The sequence below is a fragment of the Danio rerio genome, chromosome 8, assembly GCF_052040795.2.
Source record: "Danio rerio strain M-AB ecotype USA chromosome 8, GRCz13ab, whole genome shotgun sequence".
Lineage (NCBI taxonomy): Eukaryota > Metazoa > Chordata > Actinopteri > Cypriniformes > Danionidae > Danio > Danio rerio.
Genome location: NC_141028.1, coordinates 22,234,981 through 22,257,500, shown reverse-complemented (window position 1 = coordinate 22,257,500; position 22,520 = coordinate 22,234,981). Strand labels below are relative to the sequence as shown.

Sequence of the window (22,520 nt, the reverse complement as noted above, 5' to 3'; positions counted from 1 at the left end):
ATTCAATAAAATTAGGAAATTAAATTTAGAAGTAGATTGCAAAGGTTCATATAGGGGTTTTAATCACTTAAAAGAACATACTAATTAGTCAGTTGTTGTAGAAATGGGATTATATTGCTGTATATTGCTTTTGATTCCCTAAAAGCGGCACAGTGGCTCAGTGGTTAGCACTGTTGCCTCACAGCAAGAAGCTGGAAGGACATCTGCTGGGTAAAACATGCCGGAATAGTTGGTGGTTCATTCTGCTGTGGCAACCCCTGATAAATAAGGGACTAAGCCGAAGCAAAATGAATGAATGATTCCCTAAAAATAACACTCATTGGCTTAGGCACTCAATTAGATCGATTGCGCTCTCTGTTTCACACTGTAGATTCATTATCAGTGTTGTGGCATGGGTGAAAATATAGACAGAAAATGTCTGTTTAGTACATTACAGCTGTAGTTTAGGACAACTGTCTGATTTCATAACCTTTTAAAAATTGGCCCTTTAAGTCGATCAAGCCTAAAATCAGCATAGTTTATGACATATAAACAAAAAAGAAAGACCAAATCTAGCATCTTATTTTCCAAGGTTTGGATAAGACTATATTTTAATGAAAACCCACAATCTCAGTCCAGCAACTCCACAATAAAACTCTAACAAGAGCTGAAGTAAATAATCTCTTTCCAAGCAGGAAATAAAAGTAAAATGCCTGGAGGGCTGCAATGGTGTGTAGAGCATAGGGGCATGTAGTTCATCACTATTTGTAAGGGACAAAGACCCCTTAGTGCTTTAAGATGACTTTCTGCACTTAAGCTGTTTCAATGCAGCTCATAGGAAATGAGGGGAACTTAAAACCAGCATCAGCCTCTGGGGCCACTTTTGGGTCCTGACCTATTTGTTGCTGCTATTTTTTTCATTGAAGGCAGAGAGTGTTTGATTTTTAATACAGGAGGTTTGTAGAAAATTGTCAGGCATTTTAGCTACTTTGACAAGAAATCTTGGACGAGTCTCGCACAGTGGTTTCAAATAACTTTCCAAAACAGTTTTTCCATAGAAATGAGACAATGCTCCACACACACAGACACACATGTTGGTATTGTTTTTTTTTGAGAACTCTCCATAGGCTTAATGTATTTCATACAGTCAAAAACCCTAAATTATATGGCCCTACGCCAACGCTACCCCTAATCTTAACCCTCACCAGGAACAATCTGGATTTTTTATATCAATTTTTCTAAATGCTTCATTCTTTGGGGATTATGGACCATTTTTTTTATAGGGACCCAAAAATGTCACTAAAGAGTCAAAATTTACACGCATTGATACTTATGGGGACATTTTAGTCATAAGGTATACAACAAACACACAGCATACTTGTTGTTGTCTTTATTTGTGTTGTACTGATAAGGAATAGTTATACTTGATGGAAAAATATGTGCATAAAATCTACATTTTTTCTCTCACCTTTATCCAAATTGTTTCTAATCCCTCATCTTGTAACCAATTTTTTCCCTTTCTTTTTCTTTAGTTTAAGTTCATCCTTTTTTTCATCAGCTGGTATATTTGTGTTGCCAAATCATTTCCCATCTGTTCTTGATTACCTTTGTCTGCATTTGGTTTCTCTTCGCCCATCAGGACTTCTATGACATCTCTTTCTCTCTTCCCAGAACGCATGGAGTGAGGGATGGAGAGTAAAGGAAGGAAAATGTGTTTTATTATTAGCAGAAATAGTAGAATTACTCATGTTAATAATAATTTTCAGAGGGGTGGGAGTGGTGTTGTATCTATGATCTTGCAATTTTTATGCGCTCCAAAAAATTGTTTCCTTTTTATGAAACAATTTTATTGAGTAAGACAGTGAACATATTTTAAAGCAGCAAAATCAAATATCATTTGAATCAAACAAATGCACACAAGGTTTTATTTAATCTGATTTATATAATTTATACAATATTTATGATGAATAGTGTAACACTTATACATAACTGTATACATTAAACTCCAGGGTTCAGACATGGAGTCATGGAAAACCTAAACAAGTCATGGAATTTTGACATATCATTTTCCAGGCCTGGAAAAGTTTAGCAGACTTTTTGTCCAAAGTGACTTAAGCTGCAGTCACACTAGAGCTTGTGCTTGCGAAATTCTGTCGTACGGCACTGCGAAATGGGTTGGGGTTAAACAATATGATTAGACATAAATCATAATAAAATTGAGTGATTTTTCCATATTTTTAATTTCTTATTTTAAGTTATCTTTCATTGGCTGACTGATGTGATTTCGCAGGTAAGAATTCACCAAGCTTGAACGTACAAATGCAGTGAAATGCGAAACTTGTCGCACATGTTTGCGTCACTGGTCTGCTGCATTCGCATGCCTATGAATGGAAGTCTATGGAGTGAAAAGTGCAGTGTGATCACAGCTTTACAATAGAAGTAGTTTTACCTACTATTGCTAGTTAAACAAACTATTAAGATGATCTAAAATTAGTTTGACAAATATCTGTGTACTGGAATGGAGGTTAGTTGTTTTTACTTCTTTTGTTTTCTTGGCCAAAAACATGCTCACATTATTAGTGCTGTGTAAGCATGATCTATTTTACATAGATATAAAAATAAATTTAATCAAAAAAGATTGTTGCGTGTTTTATGATATGCTGTAATAAATTTAAACATGCATTAATTTACTTATTATTTACCAGATATACGTAGACATTACATGAAACATTAGGTCATGGAAAAGTCATGACATTTTTTTGTAAAAATGTGTATGAACCCTGAAACTCAGCTGACAAATATCTTATCTTAAGTGTAAACAACTCGTCTTTTATTATCTTGTTTTCACTACAATTGATCATTTCAGTCACCAATATGGCCAATCCCATAATAATAATAATAATAATTCATTGATAAAGATGTTCAAGCTCTGTATCCAAATCCTGCAAAGCAGTTAGAGTATTTATTTTGAGTGTCTTTGTGAAAAAAACCCAAACAATTTTATGCAAGTTATATAGGGTGTCTGAGCGGTCTTAAAAATAATTAAAAGTTTATAAACTAATTATGAGAAAATAAAGACCTTTAAAAAGTAATAAAAAGTCTTTTATGCGTTTTTATGACGTCTTAAATTTTGTTCAAACGTTGTCCAAAGTGTTTGACTCCAAAAAAGCACAAATATTTTATTTATTTTTCTCCTAATATTAACTATGGCGTGCTCGATCAAGCTCCTCCATCCGGGTGATGTCACGTAATTTGTGACAAACACGGGAAGGTGATGAGACGCTCTCCACATGTAGCAAAACCATAGAGCAAAACACACGGCAAAATGGGGAACTTCTGGTTAGAGAAAGATGAGTTTAAATAGTGGCTGAAGGCTGTCGCTGAAAACAACCACGTAATTTATTCTTTTAAGCTTTGTTTCATCCGAGCTTATCTGAGTTCTGTTGTACTTTATTGATTTATTAAACTACAACTGTTTATTAACAACTGTTTATTAAGTTAAAGGTTTGATACTGATTAGAACTTGAAGTGGCGGCGAGGTCTTAAAATAATCTGAGAAGGTCTTTAAAAAGTCTAAAAAAGTTATTGAAATTACTTTTAGGATTCCTGCATATACCCTGTTATAAGATGTCTCCATTAATCAAAATGACTACACTTGACAAACATTCCTTAAAAAAATCTATATATAGTTTTTACAGCACGTTAAAGATTTTATACGTGAAGTAAATCAATTTGTTCTATAAATTTGTTGAAGAGAATCAAGTATTCTCTAAATTTAAATATGTGAATATTTTAGTCAACTACTCATAAAAAAAGATGAAATTTTTCACCTTCAAATCAAAGATTTCAGGCGGCAAAGTTTAAATCCCATCTGGTCAGTGAGCTTCTGCAACACATCCTGCAATGTTTAAGAGTTAGGTCAATAGGTGGTCTTAAGTGGCTGTTTGAACACATTTATCATGAAACAAGTCTAATGAAATGTGTTTTCGATTACCTCAGGATGTCATCAAGTTCAAAAGTTTTAAACCCCATTACAGCTGCATCTAGTATAGACTAGTTTTGTCCACTTGTGAAATGAATTTCAAACCACATCTAAATACCAAGTGTAAACAAGACCCAGACCTTTTTAGCTTAGGCACTGTTGTTTAATAGTCTGTCCTAGATGTCAGCTTGCCCTCCTGACCCCTTCAATGCTTTCCTTTTTTTTCTTGCTCTTCCGGTGAGGGATATAGTGAAGAGAGCCAGTGGCCTCCAAGTTAAAAATCTGTTTTTTTCCTTTCTTGTGGTTGTGAAAGGAGTAATGATTGATTAGCTCTGGGTGCAAACAACTGCCTTTTAAGTCAATATGTTTGACCAGAGGAACCATTTAGTCAAGGGACCCTTACATTTACTTCATCTAACATGTTGTTTTGTTCTCTACAGGGAGGCTCTTCATATTTATGTTCTCCATTTGTACACGTCTCAGAACAGCCCGTCCTCCACCTCTGACTCTTGAGAGACGAAGCGTCAGGATCCAGTGGAATTGAAGCTGCCATGGTTCTGGAAATCTGTGCGTCACTTTGGTGAGCGTTGGGCCGTCAGAGGGCAGAAGACATGTTGGGACAGAGGGCTGGGCACCCCATTGAAGCTTGCTGTAGTAACCATGGAAACGGTGTGGAGGAGTTTGGCCTGTGTTGGCATCATGGCCATGGTTGCCAGTGGAGGGGCGGAGAGTTGGAGCGATGAGAAGTTTGCACAGTCTCAAGGTATGATCGTGATTGTTTTTCTTTTTTGTTGCTGTAAATTTTAAGCTTTGTGAATTGTTTGATCACAAGTAGAACTTGTGGTGTTCTCTAAAACAATTGAATTCAATGTTTGGACATAATATAGAGCAGGGGTCACCAAACTCGTTCCTGGAGGGCTGGTGTCCTGCTGATCTTAGCTACAACCCTAATCAAACACACCTGAACAGCTAATCAAGGTCTTACTATGCATACTTGAAATATCCGGGCAGGTGTGTTGAAGCAAGTTGGAGCTAAACCCTGCAGGGACACCCGCCCTCCAGGACCGAGATTGGTGACCCCTGATATAGATTATTAAGATCAATTTTAAATCTAAATATTTTTTGTAAGATGGCCATTTTTTTGCCAGGATCACCACAAGTGTGACAAATTTTTACACCAAACAACAACTAAAAACTGTGTCCCAAAAATGAACATGAAAAAAAAAAGAAAAAAAACATGGGGAGAACATGCAAACTCCACACAGAAACGCCAACTGACCCAGCCGAGGCTCAAACCAGCAACCTTACTGCTGTGAAGCGACAGCACTAACCACTGCGCCACTGCGTCGCCAAGTTGATAAATCAATGTAGAGAAATTTAAGGACCTTAATAAGTATTAAAGTCTTATTCTATTTGGCAAGGTATTCAATTTTTATATAATTTTTGATTATACAATGTGTGGTTGCATGCTAAAGTTTGCTTTAATTAAATCTGCAAATATCAGGATGCTGTGTAGTTTTTGAAATTAATAAAATCCTGCTAGTTTTGACATCATGCTGCATTGTTTACAGCAGTAATCAAAGCAACAACATAATTTCTGCAGTTTCATAGGCACCAACCTGCTAAATTAGCTAGATTTAACAGGTTTTATTCAGTATATGTATAGTGTTTTAGTTTTGATTTAGTTTCTTACATTTAGTAAATATACTGTAAGTTAAAATCTCGCCAGTCTTTCCAGTTGAAACCTAAAGTTGCTTTAAGGTCTTAAAATGTATGGAAAGAGTCTAAAAAAAGCTCTTAAATGATATTGAGTTGCACTCTATAATATCTCTATATACTCTGCTTATACAACTTCACTCTTATTAATAAAAGGCTAGTTGGTATATTAGTCAACATGTTAATCGTACTTGTTGACACCTGGGAAATTTTCCATTTCACACTGGCTAATAGATGCAGCAATGGCAGCTCATCAAAGCCAAAAAGCAGAATGAATCGTTAGCCTCGAGAGTTAAGCGCTAACAAACCATTTAGACAACCAGGAACAGATGCTCCACAACGTCAGTTAGCCATCACCAGAGCCAGCCAGACTCCATGACCCATCTCTCCATGAAACCGACCACTTTCTCTTTTCTTGCAATCAGCAACAAGACTTACACGAGGCACTTTATACATCGAAATGAGTAATCCTGCCGCATACTAATCTTGTTCAGTCATTTGAAATGTATAAGATTTAAATAGATACAAACCTCATTCAGGTTACATAATAGGAACATGTGGATTTGACTATGTCGTCTGGTCCACTTCAGGACAAGCGTGTAAGAATATTTGGCTGAGGTTCGGTGCGTTTATTCAAAAGGCGAACAGGACAAATATGCATAGTTGCACAACATCCTTTTCTTTTTGTATTTTAAGTAACTTAATTTTGACCAAAGTTACATCATGTAGCGCACGGTTATTAAAGCAGAGCCCTGAGTTTATGTATAATTTCACCACAAGCAGAGACGGGTCACCACAGGCGTATATTTTAATCTCGCAATCCAAATAGCAGCGTGGCAGACGGTACACAAACAGGATATGGATGGGTTTTGAGTCGCTGACAGGGCCTCCGCTCAAGAAAGACTGACTTCTCAGCCTGGCATGAGGAAGCATTTTCTCCTCCACAAGTCTGGACGCACTCGCTGACTTGATGCAGCTGTTGCACATCTGCGAAAGGTGGAGAAACCTCTCTCTCTTTCTCTCACTCTTTCATTCTCCAGCCCGGTTTCCACAGGAAAACTACAGTTTAAAAAAGGGGGGTTCACTTCAGTTTCCAGCACAGTCCTAATTAAAGGTTGTTCTCCTTAACCTACTAAAATAAACGTTCAAACCCTGGGCGGCTCCTGACGGTGGTTTATTTGAATCAAAAGTGAAGTCTTTATTCTTTTAATGGGGCTCAGTCCGTGCTGCGGGAGTTTATGGGGAAGTAGCGCAGGCGTTGTCCTCTTCTCAGGTTCCTTGCGGAGATTAAAGGCATATCAAAGGCTTTGGGCGATCGGTGCTTGCTGGAGGTGTGAGAGCACGGACTACCCTTCCATCAATTGTGGGTCTTGTGTTTATTTAAGATAGGCCTGGTTGATGTCGGTCAGAGGTCTGGGTGTGTTGTACAGTTTTAGCTCCACTTTTATGCTTTGACAGGACACCCAACTGTGCCCCTGGCTCCTATTACTGCAAGAGAGAGATAGGCTGGAGTACATCAGCTAATTGGAAAAGCATTGGCTAATTTACAGACATGTTCATCAAAAGTGACTTAAAGTACCTTTTTGCTTCATAGGCGGTCCTTTTGAAGCAGCTTGGGGCTAATGTGTTTTTTAAAAGCATTTTAACCTGGGGTATTATTGTTAATTATTACATGGCTGCTTTAAATGCTTGATTTTGGTTGGTCAGTCTCGAAATTCCAAGATACATTATTCTAAGATGGCAACTGCTGAATAAAACCAGCTTATCCAGGAACTTCATCTTGATCGTCAGTGATTGCCACTGTTTGGTAACTGTTTGGTCCCTTCTCGTAACAGAGTAATTCTTATGCTGCATTCACACCAGAAGCAGATGAAGTGTCAAGCTCGAGGGATTTACGTGTTAAGTCTATACAAAGGCGGTGAATAGACATCCTGTGGCATGGTACGTGTGAGGCGGTGCAAATGATGCGATTTGCGTAAATGAATCACTCGAGTTGGAAAATCTGAACTTCACTGGACATCCGCACCGTGTTAACCAATCGTGAGCTTTTTCTTGTAGGAGCATGATTATGACGTAGTGCCTGTTGGTGTCCCAGGGGAAATCCACCTGCAGACTCCGGACAACAGTTTATCAAACTGGGCTTGGCTCAGTCAGAAACACCGCTGAAGTCTTCCATCATTCACGTGCAGTTTCTGGAGGAGTTGATGAACTCAGAGAGCTGGGTGCACCTCTGAATGGATCTACAGCACTCAGACACAGCTCCAAACAATCAATGGTGTTTTTCAGCATTCTTAAAGCACATAAACACAGCTATTCTCTCAATAAAATTCACGTTAGCCATTAAGCAATGAAGCTAGAGTCACTGGGCAGACAGAAGTCCTGCCAGTGACACGAATCCGAATCTATTTTGACGCACGAATGAAGCGGATTTGACATGCAAAGGAAAGCGAGTAAACTCAAAATGTTCATGCGTCTATTTATGCGCAATTATTGCGATTTATCTGTGCGTGCCTTTTACAACAGCCATCTACTTTGCACTGGGCTGCCAATAAGCCTATCTGCCTTTATTCTGTTATAACATCCACTTGGAAATATAGGAACCATCTGGATGTACATTATCCTTTACATATATGGTTCAACCAAAAATAAAACTTTGCTGTTAGTTTACTGACCTTCAGGCCATCTAAGATTGATGATCTTTTTCTTCATGAAGATTTTGAAGATGCACTGAGGTCTCATGAAGTAAAACAAACTATCTGTGTAAGAAACTGAACAATATTTACAACAATGTAATGCCCAAACACCTCTAAACTTGAAACTGAAAGTGGCATTACATCTCAAAAGCAATCAAAGGTTACTTTTAAGGAAAATTTGTTTACTCTGCGGCCATTTTTGCAACACTTTCAGGCAGTTCTTCCAAGACCAATGACCCATCCTAAATGAATGTCGGAATACTGAATCTCAAAAACAGCTTTCTGAACCCACATTTAAATTACATGTTTCAAATCAACCACAAGAGCGTCACTGTATCGCAGTGTATAGCACGATCGCCTCACGAGAAGAAGGTCGCTGGTTTGAGTCCCGGCTGGGTCAGTTGTCATTCCTGTGTGCATATCCTCCCTGTGTTCATGTGGGTTTCCTTCAGGTGCTCCGGTTTTCTCCACAAGGCCAAAGACATGCGGTATCGGTAAATTGAATAAGTTAAATTGGCCGTAGTGGATGAGTGTGGTTGCAAGCGTGTATGGGTGATTCCCAGTGTTGGGTTGTGGCTGGAAGGGCATTCACTGCGTAAAACATATGCAGGATAAGTTGGCTGTGGTGACCCCTGATTAATAAAGCGACTAAGGCGAAAAGAAAATGAATGAATGTATGAAATCAGCCACAAAGTGGCTAAAGTGACCTGCCCCAATTTTTTTGTTGCTTGAGTTATATTGTACTTTAAAATGTGTTATTTTGTTTGCTCACAACTACTGCAAATGCTCAAAGATTGTCAAGTATTTTATAACATCATTCATATTTAAGGCTATTTCAATGATATTCAGAGTATGCAGTTACAAAAGCTGGAAGAATACAGAAAAAACAGAGCAAAAAAATAAAAGATGACACCGGGAATTAACTAAATGGGATGTCAAAAACAGGGCACGCACACAGTAGTCACCAAATGATAGGGATTGTCAAAACAGGAACAGCTAATTTGTAAAATCCCCTTCCCTAAAGCAATAATTTGGGTAGTTTTTAGGTAGCTTTATCTTGTACTGTTTACAATGAAATCCTTCTACCTCTGGTTGAATTTACAGTTGATTGTGATTTGTAAAGTCGTTTTAACTGATGTATTAAAATTCCTCAATCTGTTGAGCTTATGTTTGGTCCAGTGATGATCTTAAGTCCACACAGATTTAGAAACTCAGAAGCAGCTGCTCTTTCAGTAATTAGACAATCTTTTTGAGTAGCCCAGTTTGAATTACTGCTGAGAGGACGGAAAGAGGTGATCTTTCATACTTTCAGCACTTGGTTTGAGCTCTCACTTCTTGTGGAAAGCTTAATAAAATGGCCTGTATTTTCAAAGGTTACTTGTCTGCCTCTTAACATTGTACAAAATGGAAGAGACCTTGTTACACATTAATGACACTGATCCACATAGAGTACCTGAATGTAGAAAAGAGTTTTGAGATGTTAGTCTCTTTGGCTATCTGTGCCTCTTGGGTACAGTGTTTTTTAAAAGCTGAATTTGGACAATTAATCTCTGGGCCTGCTGTCGGCGACAGGAAGTATACAATTTCAGAATTTCCATAGCAACAGGCAGCACTTGGCCTTTGGGCTTGCTTTTCTTCTCTGTGGTCTGCTCAGTGGTTTTACTGTGAACTCTTTTGTTCGCCAATTGACACGGTCAAAGTACATATCTGGAACTGAATTAAATCCTTGTTAGTAACTAGAGGCCCTTTGCATGGGCCCCAGCTGATCCAAGGTATGGCAGTCTGTTTCATGTTAGTTATGTATAGATATACATAAATTACCTCTGGTTGGAAAGTGAGCGCCAACTTATGGTAACATCACAGAGAAACTATATGTCCAAATTTTTTTCATTCAATGTTTCATGCTAGTGGAACGATCTTCCCATTTTCACATGGACTTCTGATTCATAAGTGTTATGCTTTATTCACACTAGCAGCGACTTTGTAGCTGCCTGTCGCTCTGGGTGGCAGCCTGCTGCAAATGCAAGTCTGTTTAAGTCTACAGCTCTGAAAATACAAGCTGCATATGAATGAGCCAAGAAAGCATCTCGTGAGCTATACTGGTCCTCCCATTGGCTGTCGCTTAAGAAAGTCGCTTTTTATTTGCATAAAGTTGAAGTATTCTCAACTTTGTCGCACCGATTGACATGCCCACCTGGTCGTCAACGGTCGCTGTCACCTGCGTAGACGGAGGTCGCCAGAAGTCGCTCACTCTCCGTTAAAATGAAAGGTCGGTTGTTGCTTTGCCGTTGCTAGTCACTTGTAGTGCGAATGAGGCTTCATTCACTTGACAGCTAAAAACTAATTTCTTTCACAATCACCTGAATCCCTGTAAATAAAACCAAGACCCATTTTCTTTCCCCCATCTCACCACACAACAACCCCAAACTTAGTGTGATTCACACAGGTGAGTAGGCTTGACAAACCACCTGTTGAAAACACATTCTTTCGTCTCTCTGACACTTTAAACCATAGGTCTCAAACTCAATTTCTGGAGGGCTGAAGATCAGCTGTTTTTCTCCAACCCTAATTAAATACAGCTGATCCATATAATCAAGGTGTTCAAAACTAAACGAGTTCACACTTAGCTGATTGTTGATTATAAAGCCTGTCCAAGGGGAGAACCCTAAGCTCATGAGATCCTCGAGCCTAGGGCTCCCTCCCGTTTGCAGGGCGAGAGGAGAGTTTGACCTCAGGTAGGTCTCGAGAATTACCCTGCTTGTTAATAGTGAAATGCAAATTATGAATAACTATAGAGAGAAATATTGCTGACTAATCGCTCATCTATGGTGTCGATTTAGTGTGGTCAATTTACTTTTGTTACATGTTTTTGGCCTGTAGGAGGAAACTGGAAAACCTTGTGAAAACTCACGCAAAACACAGGGAGAACATAAACTCAGAAACGTCAACTTGGCCAGGTAAAGACTTAAACTAGTGACATTCTTGCTTTGAGGCAACGGTGCTAACCACTGGGTCTCCGTGCCACTCTGTCAAGGGAAGGGGAGGAGTAGGGGTGGAAGGGGGGATTCTTCAAGATGAAGATGGCTATGGTAAGATACTCTGGTTATTTATAGTGATTTAGGAATCATCTGATTGGTGGATCATGCATTAACTAATGCGGGACCAGCTGCAATCAATCAAAAGCATGTGATCCTCTCGAAATTAGTTTATGAATAAACTTAACTAAGCAGAAGGAATTTGTGGTGGTTAGAGCTAAACTGTGCAGAGCTGCAGCCCTCCAGGAATTGAGTTTGAGACCATTGCTTTAAAAAACACTTGCACCAGTTTTGCACATTTGCCCCAGACACAATCTTACAATCAGCACAAAAACTGTATTTATGAAGTGTGCTTTACACAGGTGAGTGGGCTTGACAAACCACCTGTAGAAATACCCTTCTCTCTTTTACTCTACCATCTAATTCTCTAATTCTCTGAGCACTAGTTTCTTTGTATAATTAACACTTCTTGTTTGTATTGCGTCTTTAAATTGCTTAATGCCTTCTCGGCAATTCAAATAGTTTTTTTGCACTATGCATTGTTGATTTTAGGCAACAGTTTATATTTGTTTGGCCCATAAAAGTAAATTTTTTAGTGATTTGTCTCAAACTGAAATGGACAAGGCATGTGAATGTGCAGTCATACACCCCATTTCTCTGGCTTGTTCATCTAACGCTTTATTAAATATTTTGTTTAAATTTCATTCATTTTAGGTTAATGGTTAATTTTACAGATTTCTGTATTTACATCAAATCATGCAGATTTGTTTTTCACATTTTTTTTCAGTGAAGAAATGTGGAAAAAAGGTCAATACCCTCTGGCTTTGGTCAAGTGTTCTCAGTATGATGACCCCTTAGAATTTATACACATCTGTATATACACTCTCATGTATAATTTCTGGGTCTTTACACAAGATTTTAATATACTGATGTATTTTTCACTGTATGTTTTATAATAAACACTTTAGCATGTATTTAAATGATAAATGATATTATATCGACATTTATGTCAATAACAATAATACACCCTGGACTTTTTTTACTCTGTATTGATCTAAGTGCCAATTACACAGCAGAAATGTGCAACAATGGGGATATAAAAGCGTGTTGATATTAGACATGTACTGAATTTTTGGCCACCGAATAATTATGGGCTGAAAATGTTATGCTATTTATTGGACCCTAACATTTTTGTGGCTTCAGTCATTGTTGGGGTACTTTTTAAAAAAATTATTATTATTATTATTATTATTTTATTTTTTTTTACTTTAAATGAAGATAGGACAGTTGAGGTTACAGACAGAAAAGCATTGGGAGCAGTAGGGTTGATAAATGACCTTGAGCCAGGAATCGAACTCGGGTCGCCGTGAGCATTGTAGTGCTATATGTCGGCACACTTAACCACTAGGCTATTGGTGCCGACTGGGGTACTCTTTTAAATCTGGAAGCATTAACAACTTATATCAAAATATATATCGTTATCGTTCAATATGGAAAATAATTATCAAGATTGCATTTTTTCCATATCACCCAGCCCTAATTTATGCATAAAATAATATCTCCACTGAGATATTAAACACTTAAGGTTTTATTAAACCAAATAAAAGGCTTTTTAATAAGTAAATATCCGTACACACATTTAATAGCCAAATAAGAGATCAATTTAAACTGAACATCCATCAGTTTCACGGATATTGTTTTTTTGTTTTTCCACAGCTGAGTTTCTGTCCAGCTTGGGCCAGTATGAGATTGCCATCCCAGTGCGTGTGGGGCCTCATGGGGAAACTCTTTCGGAAGAGGAGACGTCTCACGGGACTGTCCGCCACCGGCGCAGCACCGAAACACAGAGCGCTCCAGAGCCGCAGCTGTACTATCAGCTCTCCACTTCCAGCACTGATCTGCTGCTCAACCTCACGCTGCAGGGAGGACTGCTCTCGCGCCAGTTTCGTGTCGAATACTGGAAGAGGGGCCGCTTGGCCTGGAGCCACCCATACTTGCCCAGCTGCCACTATGTGGGTCACCTGCAGCACCAGCCGCACTCCAGTTCTGTTGCTCTCAGCAACTGTAACGGACTGGTGAGCTCCAGTTTACTTCTGTAGCAAACACTCAAATGATGCACAATTATATTCTTAACATAATCAATCCACTGAGGAAATATGGTGATAAATATAAGTTATTTTTACTCCATTGACTTGCAGTATCTTGCCTTAAAGGGATGTTTTAGGTTCATAAAAAAGTCAAGCTTAATCAACCTGTGGTTCTCACCATGTAGGAAAGGCAGGCAATATTGAAGAATCCAGTCATAAAAGAGAATTAGCTGTGTAATTTCATACAATTTGGCATATTTTGGATGAATACATTAGTTAATTAATAAATAAAAGTAGAGCAGTATACCTTATCAAATTGTAATGTGTACTAGTATGCGCAAATATTAAATCACCATTCAACCCTTAGGTTAATTTATATGTGTATGGTTGATGCAAAAGAGTCTAAGATGGTTTTGGGGAACTGGAGAAGTATTGCCGTGCCCTTACATTTGTGCTTTTTTAATTAATGTTAAATACATTGAGGGCTAAAATCTTATAACTGTTTTTAGCACAAACTCTGCTTTAGTATTATGCTAGCAGCATCTATGTATGATGTTTTATTTTTGAGAAAAATAGAATTATATATGTGCTTTTTTTAACTTTAACTTTTTAAAGTCACTGAAATAAGGATAAAAAGATGGTAAAAATGTACATATCCAGGCTTTGCTGATTAATTGATAATGGTTAGAACTTTTGCCACAAAATGATCTGAAAATCAGCCTGTTTACTCATTCACTTTTAAGATTTTAAGAAAAGTCTGCATTTTCTTCTTGTTTATGTGACTGAATGGCATGGTTTTGTTTATGAAACACAAAATCAATCACGTGTTCATTTGGCGCTTCTGTCGTCTCACTATATAAGGATATAAGCACAAACTTCATCTCAAGAATTATTTTTTAGTTTTATACCGACAGAACTCTGTCATCATATCACGTAAACACAGAAAAATAACGTATCTTTACAACAATCTGTCAAAATAAGAGTTTGGTTTATTTTTAACATATTGTGACAGAATTATAGGACTAATAAACCTGAACATTTTGGGTTACTCACTTTGTAAAATGTAAGCGTTAAATCTAACTTAGGTTTCTGCTTAATTGTAAAAACTTGAGGTAGAAATAGAAATTAATTGTTGCAGTCAAACTCTGAAAAACACAAGGCTCTTTTAACATCTATAGATTAACATCTATAAAGATAATTCTCTATACTGAAGCAATGAAACCGTGTAGTGTGGCATGGTGGCTCAGTGGTTAGCACTATTACCACAGCAAGAAGGTTGTTGGTTTAAGTCTCGACTGGGTCAGTTGGCATTTTTGTGTGGAGCTTGCATGTTCCCCCTGTGTTCATGTGTGTTTCCTTCGGGTGCTCCGGTTTCTCCCACAATACAAAGACATGCACTATAGGAGAATTAAATAAACTAATTGGCCGTAGTGTATGAGTGTGTGTGTGAATAAGTGTGTATGGTTGTTTCCCAAAACTGGGTTGTGGCTGGAAGGGCATCTGCTGCGTAAAACATATGCTGGAATAGTTTGCGGTTCATTCCACTGTGATGACCTCTAAAATAGAGACTAAGACGAAGTGAATGAAACATTGTACACTGTAATAAGCTATTAGTTGACTTTACTTAAAAAGGTGAGTAAACCTGATGCCTTAAAATGACTAAGTAAATTAAATTTGCACATAATTATACAAATAAATTCATTAACTCAATAGTTCTAAGTTGCAACAGATTTACTCACAGTTATTAGAGGTAAAGTCAACTTGTTGGGTTCACCTATTTTTTAAAGTAACTAATCACTTTTTACAGTGAACAATGTAATCTTCTTTCTACACTTGTGTGAGTTGTCATGGCTCTCCTGTAGACTTTAAATGGGCAGCTGTTGTAAAGTCTGTCCTTCCCAGCTGGTTTAAACCTCAGCTCCAAAAACAGGTGTTTAGGAGTCTAATGATGGATTTAGTTTCAAGCAGCATGCTGTGTCATGCTCATTACTTGCCTGAGCTGGTAATACACCTGCGTAAACAGATTACAAAATCAAGACCAATGGCTTTACATCCAGAACCCATGAGTCTTTGATCAACGGCATCGGATATGCTAGATTTTGCAATATTGGCTGATTTAAATTACCTGCCATGACAAGTGCTAATAAATGACCAGCCCGCTGCATAACTGTGTGCACCAACAACAACAAATACAATGGGGGATCATGCTTGCTTATGAAGGCGGCAAGAAGCTTCCAGGTTAATTATCAGTGATCATAATAGCATGCCTTAATTCTTCAGGGGACGCTCAGTGTGTCCACAAGACCGTCACTAAGCATATTACAGGATTATATGTACACTTGTAAAGTGTGATTAAGAGAGATGAAGAGAGGAACATGCTAATATCCTTTGACCTGCTACCATTAGTTCCTATTTCATCCGGGATTATTTGCCCAGTACATGCTCATTATTTTAAAAGCAAATCTAATGATGGAATGGTTTGAAAGTATTGTCTGTGTATGTACAATGTAAAATGATATCCACAATGAGGATTCATGCTCAAAAAAAGCATTTAATTCATGTTAACTTGGAGCAAAAAGAAGCAATTTTTTTTTTCCAGCAAGGGGTCATTGTAGCAGGAGGTGAGGAGTACCTTATTGAACCCCTGGTTTCTGCTAAAAACTTGACTAATGAGGATGGCAGAGAAGGGCGACCACATGTTGTGTACAAACGCTCGTCTCTGAGATATCAGAACATGGACCAGTCCTGTGGAGTTATCGGTAAGAACCAAAAAGTTTGTAAGTTTTAAATGAAATTTGTTTGCCAACCTGTTTTGTTGAGTCTTTTAATATGTGTATAGTATCCTATTTATTCATTATATGTCAGTCCTCCAGACGTCAAATTAAATAAAAAAATAAATGAATGTTTTGAGTGTTAGCATGTATCTATATATTGGTTATAAGTTTATCAATAAGCTGTTGTGGACTAAAACAATGACACATTTTTACTTTGAATTTAGGTTTGTACCGATATGAACATTTTGGCCAATAATATAAACCGTTTATAATTGAAACTAACAAAAAGGCGATAAAAATCTTGATGTAAATTTTTCTAAGCCTCATTACAAAAAAAAAATTTGATTAACTGGATTAACGAACGTAACCCTCATTCCCCGAATAGGGAACGGAGACGTGTCTGGAAGACACTTTGGGAGGATACTAGCTGACAAAAGTGTCTTCCAAACACATTTCTGTGTATTCATGAAGGGGAACATCTTGGTTACAAACGTAACCCTTGTTCCCTGAATAAAGATCAGAGACGTGTGTCTGGAAGAAACTTTGGCCGGCTAGCGTCCTCCTAAAGTGTCTCCCTGACACACGTCAGAGTTCGCATGAAGGGGAACATGAAAACCGCAAGAAAATATTTATGTCATTTACATTTTCCACTTAATGTGACATAATTTCTTTTTCTTTAGAAAGGAAAGCAATAGCAATAAAACAACTACATATTATATACAAACTTAAATTTTTATTTTTGGGTTGAACTTAACCTATATCTAGGTGACATAAAATGAGTGACTGAAGGTAATCAATCCAGTATTGAAGTTACACAATAATGAGCTTATATTGAACTTTCAGAATGTCTTCAACGTGGATCTTAGACATTTGTTTAACTTATCACAGATTAATATCAAAAACTCTGTAGGTACACAGGGCTCATTGTTGCCGTTCTGTCTTTCTTCAGATGAGAAGCCTGGGAAGAGTTATGGATGGTGGCAGAGAACAATAAAACCCTCACCCAACCAGATGGGACGGGGCCAGTTGCCACTGAAACGTTCTGTAAGTCGAGAGCGCTTCGTCGAAACCCTGGTGGTTGCCGACAAGATGATGGTCAGCTATCACGGCCGTCGCGATATCGAGCAGTACATTCTGGCCGTCATGAATATTGTAAGCTTCAACTCTCCTTGTTCTTATTTGCATGCGAAAGGAATAGTTCACATAAAAATACAAATATTATTTACTTATTTTCATACCGTTCCAAACTCATAAGATGTGTTCAGCTTCAAACACAAATATGGGTTTTTAAATCTGAGAGATTTCTGTCCATTCATTGAAATTTGACCCAACATTATGATTTTTCAAAACATTTATATATGAGAAAAAAAAACCTAATCACTTGTGATACAATGAACAGATTTAATTGTATCGGTTAAAATTTGTGATCAGTAAACAATAGCTGTGCTCAAAATTGTTTAGTTGTTCCCTCATTCACTAGTCCCTTTTAAAAAAAGCAGGGCAGATGAGTGAACTATATCAGGAAAGAGGGAATGAAAATGATTTCACAAATTCAGACCATACAAATAAATTAGTGTGAGCCAGAGAGCAGTTTGTTGCGGACAATTTTATCTTGAGTATTACACCTGCCCTATATTAAAAATGTATAATTGGCTTTAATAATTGAATTTCACATTATGTTTTTGTATAGTGTGTTACTTTATTACAAAAATAACAAAAACACCAACTTTCACCAAGATAAAATTAAAATGTATTAAATTAATAAAAGAAATTACCTCCAACAAGTGCCTGAACATGCTTTATTTATTATTTTCATGGACTCCTGAGGTAACCCCGGCATTTTTCCTGTCACTGCCTCATAGTGGATTTTGTGAAATGAGCGCTTCAAAGGGTTCATCAAATGTAAACTAGAAATTAGGTCATTCGCTCTTGGACAGCACTGCAAAAAGATGGACACCCAATGTAGTGCACTATATAGCAGATAGTGAGCAGTTTCAGAAAGAGCTTATGTTTAAAGCATGATTACTTGATTTGAGATAACCAGTCAGGCTTTTCTTACACATCAAACAGGTTTGGTTGAGCTGATTGTGTTTTATACAAAATATAAAGTAATCATGCCTGTGTACATTATAATGAGGGATTATTTCAGAAATGTTGGATAAATATACTTTGTTCATATGCATTTCTTTATGTATTTCTTGAATGTTTTGAGCGATTGAAGGACCAGAGATTTGATTAAACAGATCTTCAAAACAGGGGACGAAATCTCTTAATTTCTCTTTAAAAAAGTTACTTCATTTGTGTACCAAAGATGAACAAAAATCTTACAGGTTGAAACAACATTAGGGTTAGTTAATGATTACAGAATGTTCAATGCTAAACTCTTTACTTAAGATCATTATGAAGACCTAAAATGAGCAATCTTCAATGATGCATCACAGACCGAGTGAATCTTCAGAGAACGTTTGACCTATCAAGGTCAGTTATATTGGCTCAAAGAATAATGACTAAATGAAAACCAGTTGACTATGTAACGTCTTCTGTCACCCTGAAAATCCATTTCTCTCTCCAGTTTATAATCTCCATGGGCAGTTTGTGGCAATGTTACAAATAGTTTCACACCTATGGAATGTGTTAAATGAAGGGATTACCTCACCGCGTGGCCCCAGCGCTGCAGTTAGCACTGGTTTTATAGTAGACTGTAAAGTGTCCATCTTTACAGTAAACAGCAGGATTAGAGAGGCCTGAAAGCAGACAATTGGCTCGTTTTTAAGACTGGTTTTTTCTTGTTTCCCTGGAGGTCAGGTTGCCAAACTGTTCCAGGATTCTAGCCTGGGGAATGCAGTGAACATCGTGGTGACGAGGCTTATTCTGCTGATGGAAGACCAGGTACAGGACACTTAACGAAGCACACATTCAAAATCATTTGTTTAAATAAGAAACTTTTATGTTCTGCAGTGTGTTAAAGCACTCATTACAAATTCAGTAGTAAGTGAGAAATATTAACTTCGCTGGGGTTTGTGAAAGTATATACTGTTAAATTGTGAATATTTTAATGTATTTACATACAGTACTTTTTTCCCTTCAAATGCATTCTGTTGTTTTGAGTAGTCCATCCATCAAATAAATCTCAAGTTTCCACACAAATATTAAGCATTTTTTAACTTAAAGAATAACTTATACTTTTGGTAGTTGAACTGTTAATCGACTTCTTTAAAAAACATTTAAAAATCATATAATTTAGTGCAAATTAATGCTCCATATATATCTCTATGAGAGTAAGTTTTTAATTATCTAAAAATACACAAAAACTATTTCAATTCTGTTCGATATTTAAACCCATGCAGCACGGTGGTTCGAGCCCCAGCTAGGTCAGTTGGCATTTCTGTGTGGAGTTTGCATGTTCTTAGTGTGTTCGCATGGGTTTCCTTCGGGTGCTCCAGTTTCCCTGAAAGTCCAAAAACATGTGGTACAGGTGATTTGGGTGAGCTAAATTGTCCATAGTGTATGTGAGTGAATGAGTGTGTATGGATGTGTCCCAATGATGGGTTGCAGTTGGAAGGGCATCTGCTGTGTAAAACATGTGCTGGATAAGTTGGCGGTTCATTTCGCTGTGGTGACCCCAGGTTAATAAAGACTAAGCCGAAAAGAAAATCAATGAATAAATGAATTTAAACCCATATTTCTGAAAGAAACATTCACTTTATTTATATGGTTCTAAGTATATGTGCGTTAAATGGATAGTTTATCTGTGACAGATAAGTGCTAGTGCTAGTGCCTAGTGCTAGTCTGTCACAAATATGAAAGTTTGTCTGAAGAATACTTTGTGTATGAATGGTCATTTAAGATGTATGTGACATTTCTTTTTAAGTAGAACATTATAGAAGAGTTTTAGCTGACATTGTATCTATAAAATGGAAGTCCAACTCTACTGGCACTACAAAATAATATGAATACTAATGGAAAATAGTGATGCTTTGTGGCCATTTTAAGAAAAACAATTAGTTTGTCTATTTACATTTTTTAAAATCTTCTACTGATGGCAAACCTGACTTGCAAATGTGACTCTGGATCTCAAAATCTCTTATTTTCCAGATCATGTTCCATGAAGACATTTTATAAATGTTCTACTGTAAATATATCAAAATTTGCATTGTTATATCTAATGTGCATTGTTAAGCAGATCATTTAGACAACTTTAAAGGCAATTTTCTAAGTATTTTAGATTTTCAGATTCTAGATTTAGTCTTATCCTAACAATGTATATTTTCAGCTTCCAGGCAACGTATACATCTGAATTTCCAAACACTGACACTTATAACTGGTTTGTGGCCCAGTGTCATACATCTGAATTTCCAAACACTGACACTTATAACTGGTTTGTGGCCCAGTGTCACATATTAGATGGTCTGAGGGTAAGCAAATGAACAGCAAATTTACATTTTGCGGGGTTGAATTATCCTTTTAAACTTACTGAAACAAACAAAAAAGGTCAATATTACACAAAATAGAGGCTTAATGGTTAGCACTTTCACCTCACAGCAAGAAGGCAACTGGTTCAAGTCTCGGCTGGGCCAGTTGGTATTTCTGTGTAGAGTTTGCATGAGTTGCAATGGTTCCTCCGAATGCTCTAGTTTTCCCAATAGTCCATAGAAATTCGGTATAGGTGAATTGGATGAACTAAATTGGCCGTGGTGTATGAGTATGTGTGTGAATGAGAGAGCATGTTGGTGTTTTTCTGCATGGTGCTTGGTTGCAGCTAGAAGGGCATCTGCTGTGCGAAACCGGAGGAGTTGATGGTTGATTCCACTGTGGTGACCTCTGATAAATCGGGGATTAAGCCAAAGGAAAATGGATGAATGAATACACAAATAATTAATCAGAAAAACATTCTAATTATTGTGGATAGACCCACACATACTTGCACAAACCTTAGTCTGGCTTATTTCACCTGTCAAAGAATTCCTTGTTTGTGTGTTTACAGACTAAATCGTCCTAGTCTGAGACGCTCCGCACAAGTCTGGTCTGTTTGCTGCTGGGTGTGTCCAGAGAGCCTGCCATGACTGCTCTTATTGTTGATTATGACCTCTTATATTGCCACAATCATGAATGTACAAGGACCTAGAAGAAAAACAAAATGTGTAAAAAAAAATGGAGCAAAATCTAAGCTCAATCCAAACTGTACAGCTACTGTTCTCACTGCCTGCCTCCGAACGCAATCAATCTGCCCCTGTCACGCATTCAGGCTTCCACCTCTGTCCTGAGCGTGGCGTGACGACACCACATGAGCGATTTGGCTCACTTCACGGGGTCTCTGGAACACGCCGACAGAGTTGAGACCTCAAACAGGCTCCTCCAGACGACGCAGGGCAGGGAAAGGATAGGACTGGGGTTTTGTGGTGGGTTTAATGAAGCATTAATGATTCTGAATCGCAGACGGCTAAAAATAAATCCCCCTGTAATTTGTTCCGCGTAATGTCATTTGACAAATGACGGGAGACCGGTCATTAAGGAGCAGTATTAGCCGTGTTGAGATAACCGTCATGTGGTGCGTTGAGGTTTCATGGAACCAAACATGGGTCGTTTCCAGATGAGAACTCCCCACCGCCCACTGTGGTAGAGGAAACCCAGAGGAAGTTAAGACTCCGAACATGGGATTGTGGGATGGTACAATTATAGACCATGCCAGTGTGTGCGTTTCTGTGTTATGAGTGTAATGGGGCTGTGGCAGGGTTGAGTGCTTGGTGCCAGGCTGAGTATTAGAGTCTGTATTTCTGTGTGTACTAACAGTGTGTTAGTGGTTTGCTGTGTCCATATTACCAAATTAACTCTGTTGTGCTGTTGTTGAAGCAATAGTAATGGCTAATCCAGTGGATGTGCTGATTTAAAGATGCTACAAAATGTAACTTGGTTTTGTGGCATCTATATAGAAATTCTTACACAGTCCAAAATATTATACTGCAATGCTACTTTTTAATCACGTGTGCGATAATGATTAAAAGCGATAGTTCCACCTTTATAAGCTTTTCACTTGAACACAAAAGAAGACATTATGAAGAATGTTAGAAACCAGTAACTTCTGTAGTTGGAAAAACGAATACTATTTGTTATGAAGCAGACAAATGCATTTTATTAAAGGACAGCTCGTACAGGCAAAGGTCAAAACAGGAGCAAAACAGCATCATTAGGCTAGGCGGCAAAGAATCAAAATGGTGAACTAGACATGAATCAAAACACGGGAACACAAACAAAGA

At 37.8% G+C, this 22,520-nt stretch overlaps 1 protein-coding gene across 3 annotated transcripts in view; it reads left to right on the top strand.

The window, feature by feature from the left end:
- adamts10 (ADAM metallopeptidase with thrombospondin type 1 motif, 10) overlaps window positions 1-22,520 on the top strand; it is a 95,247-nt gene that overhangs the window by 5,067 nt on the left and 67,660 nt on the right. The window contains exons 2-6 of one of the 3 annotated variants that reach the window (XM_087263630.1): window positions 4,402-4,724; window positions 13,122-13,480; window positions 16,092-16,251; window positions 17,216-17,418; window positions 19,072-19,155. In XM_087263630.1, the coding sequence (XP_087119756.1) occupies window positions 4,622-4,724; window positions 13,122-13,480; window positions 16,092-16,251; window positions 17,216-17,418; window positions 19,072-19,155 (909 nt within the window). In that variant the 5' untranslated portion in view covers window positions 4,402-4,621. Of the gene's footprint in view, window positions 1-4,401; window positions 4,725-13,121; window positions 13,481-16,091; window positions 16,252-17,215; window positions 17,419-19,066; window positions 19,156-22,520 lie in introns of those variants that run through there. The other 2 variants (XM_087263631.1, NM_001123274.1) reach the window with 2 other exon arrangements.